Source organism: Babylonia areolata, chromosome 17 (assembly GCF_041734735.1).
Source record: "Babylonia areolata isolate BAREFJ2019XMU chromosome 17, ASM4173473v1, whole genome shotgun sequence".
In the NCBI taxonomy this organism is placed as follows: domain Eukaryota; kingdom Metazoa; phylum Mollusca; class Gastropoda; order Neogastropoda; family Buccinidae; genus Babylonia; species Babylonia areolata.
Window position 1 is genome coordinate 6,789,454 of NC_134892.1, and position 10,000 is coordinate 6,799,453.

The window sequence follows — 10,000 nt, forward strand, 5'->3', positions numbered from 1 at the left end:
GACAAAATGGCGGAGACCACACTCAGCAGATAATTTCTTCGCGGTACGAAGTTGTCGCAGACGTTTTGCAGACATGAGAACAAGAAAATCGAGCGGGAAACCAGTTGCAGCTGCACACAGTAATACCGCTCAGAACAATGAGGCGACCGGACTCCTCCTTAAAACCGGTGAGTCCGTGAAGGTTTTGCGAAGCGAGTCTGGGAGTACTGAACGTACAAAGCGGTTGTCTAATCCCACCGACACGAGTTCCACGACTACAAGACCCATGAGCAATCTCAGTTCCATTCCCGAGATGTCCGACACGATCATGGATCTAAGAAAAATAATAATGGTTTTGTGTGATCGTGTCTCTTCCCTGGAAGCAACTGTACGGGGACAACAGGAGCCAACAAAACGTTGCAGAATGGAACCTGTTTCCATGACAACACAGGCAACACAAACTGAAAGCCCCAGTCTTAGCCCCAGCCCCAGCCCTACACCTACCTACGCCGACGTGGCCAGAGTTCCCTCACCTGAGAACCCGGCAGCAGACAAAAAACGAGCAAGCCACCAAGACAAAACTGCCCTTCAAAAGAAGAAAAAAGAAGTTGAAAAATCGGTGACGTCTTGTGACGAAAAGACGATGGATGACGTAAAAAGTACAAAGTCTGGAATTACATGCTCTGCGCAGAAAGAAGAAAACGGGGAATTACCCAAGGTAATAATTCTCCATGATTCCGTGCTCAACCGTGTGCAGGAAAACAGACTGGGCAGATCATACCACTTCAAAGCCTCCATGCAAAAAACCCACACAGTGTCTGAAACCAGAAATTTACTTCAAGCTGTCACCACCACAGAGAAAAAGCCTGAAGCTGTTGTCATTCATTGTGGCATCAACGACTTAAGATCAAAAGATACAACAGAAGTCAGTAATTTCTTTACCTCAACATTGAAAGACACTGCAAAGAAAAATCCAACAACAAAGTTCATCGTAAGTTCAGCAACCACCGTCAAAGATTCAAAACTGGAGGTCAAGAGACAACTGTTCAACGCAATGGTGGCTTCGGAACTGTTTGACGAAAAAAACATATCATTTATAAAGAACGACAACCTCAAGACCAACGCCCTCAGAGACGCTGTCCACCCCAACGGCAGAGGAGCCAGCATCCTCGCAGGAAACATCGGGCGACATGTTCGAGATCTTCTCTGGGAAACACCGAAGAAATCAACACGCAGAGCCAGGTTCCACCATCACCAGAACCCCGCCCCCTTTCATCACAGCTGGTACAATCCTAACGACGCACTGATGGACTGGCCAGTGTTTTATTAACATTTGCGTCAACTTCTGCCTGGCACTGATAAACTTTTGTGCTGAGCGATATTCTTGTTTTGCTGAGTGACCTTTCTTCCTGCCGTTTGCAAGTGCATTTTTTGTTGACAATATTTAGACTAATATTTTTGTTTCCCGTTTCCTTTCATTTACGGTTTATTTTCACCATCATACAGTTTGATTTATTCATAGTATTGATAACATTATTTGCCTATCTGATAGGAAAGATAATCAGTAATGAAAAAACAAACGCAATTGCAAATTAGGCTGCTCCAGTGGAACTGCAGATCTATTCTATCTAACCTGGCCTATTTGAAACATTTTCTAGCATCAAGTAAGTGTGATGTTTTGATTCTGCAGTCACTTAATATCAGTGCATGTAAGCTTCCCAAACTTCCAAATTATTATTTTCCACCAGTATATGAAACTGGGAACGAGGGCAAGAAGATAAGTACTGCTATTTATATACTTAGGGAATTACAGTATAATCTATGTGAGTCTCCTGTTTTAAAATCTATTGCAAGCTTTGACATACACTCTTGTGCAGCTACAGTAAAATTTAGCAACAAGCTAATTCTTAACGTACTTTCCGTTTATCTTCCGAAAGGTCCAAACGATCGAAATACTGAGTGGCTTAGAATATTACAAGAACAACAGCCTGGTAAATGGGTAATAGCTGGTGATTTCAATGCTCACGCTCCATTCTGGGAAAAGGACTGTAAAACTGTAACAAGCAATCGGTTAATAGAAAACATCACAGACAGCCCCTTTTATCTTATGAATGATGGTAGTGTTACTAGAATTCCTGACGTCTCAAAACACAGACCAACAGCAATTGACCTGACACTAATATCCCCGGAGCTAGTCCCATCATGTACCTGGGAAACACATAAAGACACATTGGGAAGCGACCATGTGCCTATCATCATTACAATCGCTGATGATGATAATCAGCCTGATAATAACGTCGACATAATTCCAAAATATAAATATAAAAATGCAAATTGGGATTTATTTCAAAACATTCTTACCTCTCACGATTTTGAAAAACTTGAGAATGAGAGTGTAGATGTAATGTATTCAAATTTTACAGAAGCTGTGTTATCAGCAGCTGATATGTCGATACCAAAAGTAAAGGCTGTGAAGTCAGGTGACCGTTCAGGCAATGTCTGGTGGAATGATGCATGTGAAAAGGCAGTTAGTTACAAGAAAGAAACATTTAAGAACTACCTCGCGGACAGTAAGCCCCCAAACCACAAAGAAATGAAGAAAGCAAACACTCAGAGTAATATGACTGTAGCCCAAGCTAAAAAAGATCATTGGTCATCATTTTGTTCACAAGAAATTTCAGATCATAAAGACTTTAATAAAGTTTGGACAAAAATGAAAGAAATGAAAAATGGAATAAAGTTACCAAGTTGCCCAATATCAAATGACTCACAAAACAAGTTTCTATCAGATCAGGAAAAGGCAGAAATCTTTGTTGAAATGTTTGCGAAAAATAGCAAATACGAAGGCTTATCACCTGAGTGTAAAACACACAGAGACAGGGAAGAAAATAGTGCTTTATACAGTGATCCCATTCCGCAAAATGACTTGTGGTTTAATTCTCCTATTACATATGAGGAGTTACAAACCGCTATAGCTTCCCTTGGCAATAAAAAAAGTTCAGTTGGAATCGATGCACTATCGAATGTGATGCTAAAACCCATCCCAAAAAATTGTATCGTTTTCCTACACAAAATATATCAGAAATGTTGGACATCTGGAACTGTACCACAGATATGGAAAACATCAATAGTTGTACCGGTTTTAAAAGCAGGAAAACCTAAACGTAATAAAAATAGTTACAGGCCTATTGCTTTGACCTCGCATGTCTGTAAATTGATGGAAAAAATAGTCCTGTTTAGAATTATAACTTACTGCGAAAAATACAATATCATTCCAGTGAACCAGGCTGGATTTAGAAAAGGAAGATCAACGGTCGAACACCTAGTAAAGATTACAACTCAAATAAAACATCAGTTTGCCCGCAGAAAAAGTGTCCTCGCAACGTTTTTTGACGTAAAAAAAGCCTACGATCAGGTTTGGCACAAACGTCTTTTATTCAAACTGAAATCAGTTGGAATATCTGGTAATCTCTATGAGTATATTAAAAGTTTTTTATCTAATAGAATTATTCAAGCAAGGGTGGGAACACATTATTCTTTGCCACATAAACTTGACATGGGAATTCCACAGGGCTCAGTTATAGCCCCTATTCTCTTTAATATTCTTATTCAGGATCTACCAAAGGCATTGTCAAATCGTGTAGTTTTAGTACAGTATGCTGATGATATATGTATGTGGATGGGTGTCAATCTAAAAAAGTCAACCCCACAAAGAGCACAGAATTATATACGTCGTTTGTATCAATCTGATCTCGATAACATTGGTAACTATATGTTTGACAATGGTCTAGCTTTGTCGACTGAAAAAACATGTATGATGTTGTTTAATTCAGGTGGTAACCCATCTAGCACACCCATTTTTAAATTACTTGGTGACGTCATTGATTATAAACAGGTAGTGAAGTTTTTAGGCGTTTATCTTACTTCAAAGCTGACATGGAACATTCACTTTGATTACATCTTAACAAAGGCAAGGAAAAGTATCAATTTTATGAAAATTATAAGCCGCTTACCCTGGGGAATGGATACAAAAACATTGATTCATCTTGCCATGGCCCTTGTAAGATCTAAGATAACCTATGCACAAGAAATATTTTTCAGTGCACCTAAATATCTATTACAAAAGATTCAAAGTGTAGACTGTAAGGCTATCAAAATTGCCCTCGGAGTGCCCTCTCATGCATCCAATCAGGAAACATACAAAACAGCCGGAATTCTTCCCTTAAATGAACATCGTGAGTTAGCAACAGCAAAATTCGCTGTGAGGTACACTTCAATGACAAAAAATTTCATTGCTGATGAACTGACAGTAAGATCAGACATTGATTTTCCTAAAAGAGCTAAAGCCATCTCTTCACAAGAAACAGTTGCAACTTACATTTCAAATCTGTTAAAAGAATCTGAAGTTAACATGAAAGAGTTAGCTGCAAAACCACATCATTCTCCTGTTCCTTTTTGGGAAATGTTGAAAGCGGATTTTGATATCACTTATTCTGAAACAAAAAAGGAAGAAAACATCAATATCACGACAAGTACTGCCAGAATTCATATAACAGAAAAATATCAGACTCATCTCCATGTATTTACAGATGGATCTGTTCTTGATGACAAAAACGCTGGTGCGGCTTTCTATATTCCTGCCTTTAAAGTTGAAAAATCTTACTTTATTGGAAAACACCTTTCCATATTCACAGCTGAGCTAATTGCTATTATACAAGCTCTGAACTACTTAGTGAGCCATCAAATAGTTTTCTCGAAAATAGCATTCTTTGTTGATTCCAAATCAGTACTTTATGCTCTAGAACTATTCAGCCTTGAAACAAGACCTGACTTAGTTATTGAGGCAAATCATTTGGTACATTGTTTAAGGATTAAAGGGACTGAGGTAAGTTTTTGTTGGGTGCCTTCTCATGTGGGCATTCTTGGCAATGAAACTGTTGATAAAGCAGCTAAAAGAGGAGCGCAAGATTCAGAACAATCGACAAAAATCCATGTCCGTCTCTCCGTAAAAGAGGCATACACTTTGTTAGAAAAATCAGCATGGGGTCGATTTCATAACCGATGGAAGTTAAAGTTTTTAAACCATAAAGGAACATTATTCCCCGAGAATATTATTAAAGAAAAGATACCGAATCCATCAGCTTGCTATACAAGATTAATAACCTCTACTTTCTTCCGTATAAAACTTGATGCGCTGAAGATAAAGTATAGTAAAAATGTTACATGCATCTGTGGTAAGCAGTTCAGCTTGCATCATTGTTTGTTTCACTGCCAGCAGTTACGTACCTTCTTGCCCAAGTATTTCAAAGAGAATAATAATTCTGCAGATGATTTTTGTAAAGTTATTTCTGACGAGGTTCTTATGGTCGAACTTTCACAGGCATTAGTTCATAGCCCTATTTCTACATTCCTTTAATGCACTTCAGAATTGTGTTAATGGTTTCTGATTATTATGATTATTATTATTGAATTGTTACTGTTAAATGTAATAGCATGTTAGTTATACCCCATGTCCCCACCCCACCCCACCCCACCCCTTTAATTTTTTTTTTATTTTTTTTATTTTTTTTTAACGTCTAATATCACTGATAGTGAAAAGACGCTAAACAAAAGAACGAACACACACAGACACAAACACACATGTACAGCCCCCCTACCCCCATCCATCCCACAAACACACACACCCGACACCAACCCACCTCCCCCACCCACACACACACACACATACACACACCACCATCTCTCTAAAACTCTCACCAACAACAATGTCGGAGATAGGCGACGACAATGATGGCGATGATGACGACGACCCACCAGCCGCGTCAGGCGGTGACGACTCGCGGCGCACAGCATGACGCGTTTTGCTGAAGTTGACGTCAGTCACACTGTCTACTGCAGAACAAGGGATCTGTACACACACACACACACACATACACTCATGAGGATGATTGTGTTGTGTTATTTGTACTGTATTGTGTTGTATTGTACTGTGTTGTGTTGTGTTGTACTGTATTGTGTTGCATTGTACTTTGCTGTGTTGTGTTAAGTTGTACTGTATTGTGTTTATTTTACTGTGTTGTGTTGTGTTTGAGTTGTACTGTATTGTGTTGTATTGTACTGTCTTGTGTTGTATTGTACTGTGTTGTGTTAAGTTGTACTGTATTGTGTTGTATTGTACTGTCTTTTGTTAAGTTGTACTGTATTGTTGTATTGTACTGTATTGTGTTGTATTGTACTGTATTGTGTTGTATTGTACTGTGTTGTGTTGAGCTGTACTGTATTGTGTTGTATTGTATTGTACTGTATTGTGTTGTATTGTATTGTACTGTATTGTGTTGTATTGTATTGTACTGTATTGTGTTGTATTGTACTGTGTTGTGTTGAGGTGTACTGTACTGTGTTGTATTGTACTGTGTTGTGTTGAGCTGTACTGTATTGTATTGTATTGTACTGTATTGTGTTGTATTGTACTGTGTTGTGTTGAGCTGTACTGTATTGTGTTGTATTGTATTGTACTGTATTGTGTTGTATTGTACTGGGTTGTGTTGAGGTGTACTGTATTGTGTTGTATTGTACTGTATTGTGTTGTATTGTTCTTTGCTGTGTTGTGTTGTACTGTGTTGTGTTGTATTGTACTGTATTGTGTTGTATTGTTCTTTGCTGTGTTGTGTTGTACTGTGTTGTGTTATGTCAAGTTGTACTGTATTGTGTTGTATTGTACTGTGTTGTGTTGTGTTGAGTTGTACTGCATTGTGTTGTATTGTACTGTGTTGTGTTGTGTTGTACTGTTATTGTGTTTTACTGCACTTTGTTGTGTTGTGTTTTGTAGTGTTGTATCACCATACTGCACTGTACTCTACCAACAGCTTTACTCATATAACAGCTGAGGGGAAATACATGAGGTAGACCTCTTTCTCCTTTTAAAAAAAAAAAAAAAAATTCTTTAGTTTGGGTTTTTTTATCACCGCCAAAGGAAAATACAGTATCCTTCTAAATCAAAGTAATATTTATTTATTAAAAAAAATAATAATAATAAAAATCATCAGCAGGTCCAGTGTGGCCACCCAGCTAGAAGAAGATGAAGGATGAGGAGCAGCAGCAGAAGAAGAAGAAAAAGAAGAGGGACAGAAGAAGAAGAGGAGGGCAACGACAACGAAAAAGAATGAAGAAGAATGAAGGAGAAGAAGAAGAGGAGGAGGAGAATGTGAAGAAGAATAAAGGAAAAGAAGAAGGAAAGAAGAAGAAAGAATGAATGAATGAATGAAAGAAGAAGACAGAAAGAAGGAGAAGAAAACGAAGGAAAGAAGAATACAGAAGAAGTAGTGAAAGGAAAGAAGCAGAAGAAGAAGAATGAAAAAGAAGCAGAAGAATATGAAGAAGAACGAGGAAAGAAGTAGAAGAAGGGGAGGAGGAAGAAGAAGTAGTAGGAGAAAGAGGAAAGAAGAAGAAGGAGGAAATGTGAAGAAGAAGAAGAGGGAAGAAGAAAGAAAAGAAAAAGAAGTAAAAAGAAGATGGAAAAAGAACAAGAAGGGAAATGAAGACCAAGAACAAGAAGGAAAAAGAAGACCAAGAACAAGAAGGGAAAAGAAGACCAAGAACAAGAAGGGAAAAGAAGACCAAGAACAAGAAGGAAAAAGAAGACCAAGAAGAAGGAAAAAGAAGACCAAGAACAAGAAGGGAAAAGAAGAAGGAAAAAGAACAAGAAGGGAAAAGAAGACCAAGAACAAGAAGGAAAAAGAAGAACAAGAAGGAAAAAGAACAAGAAGGAAAAAGAAGAAGGAAAAAGAAGACCAAGAACAAGAAGGAAAAAGAAGACCAAGAACAAGAAGGAAAAAGAAGAACAAGAAGGAAAAAAAAGAACAAGAAGGAAAAAGAAGACCAAGAACAAGAAGGGAAAAGAAGACCAAGAACAAGAAGGGAAAAGAAGACCAAGAACAAGAAGGAAAAAGAAGACCAAGAACAAGAAGGAAAAAGAAAAAGTAGAACAAGAAGGAAAAAGAAGACCAAGAACAAGAAGGGAAAAGAAAAAGAAGAACAAGAAGGAAAAAGAAGAACAAGAACAAGAAGGAAAAAGAAGAAGAAGGGAAAAGTAGGGAAAGCAAGAACAAGAACAAGAAGGGAAAAGAAGGACAAGAAGGAAAAGGAAGAACAAGAAGGAAAAAGAAGAACAAGAACAAGAAGGAAACAGAAGAAGAATGAAAAAGTAGGGAAAGGAAGAACAAGAAGGAAACAGAAGAAGAATGAAAAAGAAGAAGAAGGAAAACGAAGACCAAGAAAAAGAAGGAAAGAAGAAGAAGAACAAGAAGGAAAAAGAAGAACAAGAACAAGAAGGAAACAGAAGAAGAATGAAAAAGTAGGGAAAGGAAGAACAAGAAGGAAACAGAAGAAGAAGGAAAAAGAAGAAGAAGAAGGAAAACGAACACCAAGAAGAAGAAGGAAAGGAGAAGAAGAAGAAAAATGCTGGAAAACAAAACACCTCCAAACCCCCCCACCCACCCACCTGTTCATATTCCAGGGTGTAGGTGGGGTCACAGCACAGGCCGTCAGGGAAGAACGTCTGCAGGTCCCACACTGACTCTATGTACGTCCGCGACGCTAGACACCGCCATCGCATCGGCAACAAAAAAAAACACAAAAAATCATCAACACACATGTGACAACAAAAAAAAAGGAAAAAAAAACAAAAAATAAGCAACAGATCCGAGTCAACAGGTCTTTGTGTTCTTTACTGTCATGTATTTAAAATCCCTCTTGTGCATACTGTAAAGAATCATCATCATCATCATCATGGTAATAACAAACAACAACAATAATAATAATCATAGCAATAATAACAACAAAAAACAACAATAATAATAATCATAGCAATAATAACAATAACAACAATATTAATAATCACAACAATTATAGTGATAATAATAATATAACAATAATAATAATAATCATAGCAATAATAAGAACAACAACAATAATCATAACAATAATCAGCATCATCATCATCATCATCTTTGCAATAATAACAAACAACAACAAGAATACTGATGATAATAACAATAATAGTGATAATAATAATAACAATAATAATAATAATCATAGCAATAATAACAACAATATTGATGATAATAACAACAATAGTGATAATAATAATAATGATAATAATAGCAATAACAACAACAATATTAATAATGATAACAATAATAGTGATGATAATAATAATAACAACAGTAATAATAATCATAGCAAGAATAACAACAATATTTATCACAACAATAATAGTGATAATAACCATAATGACAATAACATATATAACAATGACAATAAAGGTATTCATATGGTCTTTCAGCATCAATATTATGACTGGGGGAAGGCTGCCGAGGCTGTGTAAACTCCCTAGGGATGAAAGGGTTAATCTTGTGCCGAGACAAATCGTAGCTCTCTTGCATGCCAGTCATTCACACACAGTCACAACACCCACCTCCCCACACCAACCCACCCACCCACACTCCTCCTCCCCACCACCTGACCCCACCCACCCCACCCCACCCACAACCCCCTTCACCACCCTCCACCCACACCCCCGAACTTACCATACAAGCAGTTGTGGATGAGGTCCGAACTGTAGATCCCTCGCCAGTAGAAGTGCGACAGCCGCCTCCCCACACCACACAGACACACACACTCCTCCTCCCCACCCCACCAACCCATCAACCCTCCACCCACACCCCCTAACTTACCATACAAGCCGTTGTGGATGAGGTCCGAACCGTAGATCCCTCGCCAGTAGAACTGCGACAGCCCCCTCCCCACACCACACAGACACACACACACACACACACACACACTCTTCCCCACCCCACCAACCCATCAACTCTCCACCCACACCCCCTAACTTACCATACAAGCCGTTGTGGATGAGGTCCGAACTGTAGATCCCTTGCAAGTAGAACTGCGACAGCCACCTCCCCCCCCCCCAACACACACACACTCCTCCTCCCCACCACCCTCCACCCACACCCCCAAC

The 10,000-nt window shown here is 38.5% G+C and overlaps 1 protein-coding gene across 4 annotated transcripts in view; it reads right to left on the reverse strand.

The window, feature by feature from the left end:
• The window catches only part of LOC143291461 (dynein axonemal assembly factor 8-like), an 89,204-nt gene that overhangs the window by 40,454 nt on the left and 38,750 nt on the right, over positions 1-10,000 (reverse strand). For all 4 annotated transcript variants that reach the window (XM_076601329.1, XM_076601327.1, XM_076601328.1 and 1 more), the window contains exons 25-26: positions 8,480-8,574; positions 5,737-5,887 (exon numbers count right to left, since the gene is read on the reverse strand). In XM_076601329.1, coding sequence (XP_076457444.1) covers positions 5,737-5,887; positions 8,480-8,574 — 246 coding nt within the window. The remainder of the gene's footprint in view (positions 1-5,736; positions 5,888-8,479; positions 8,575-10,000) is intronic.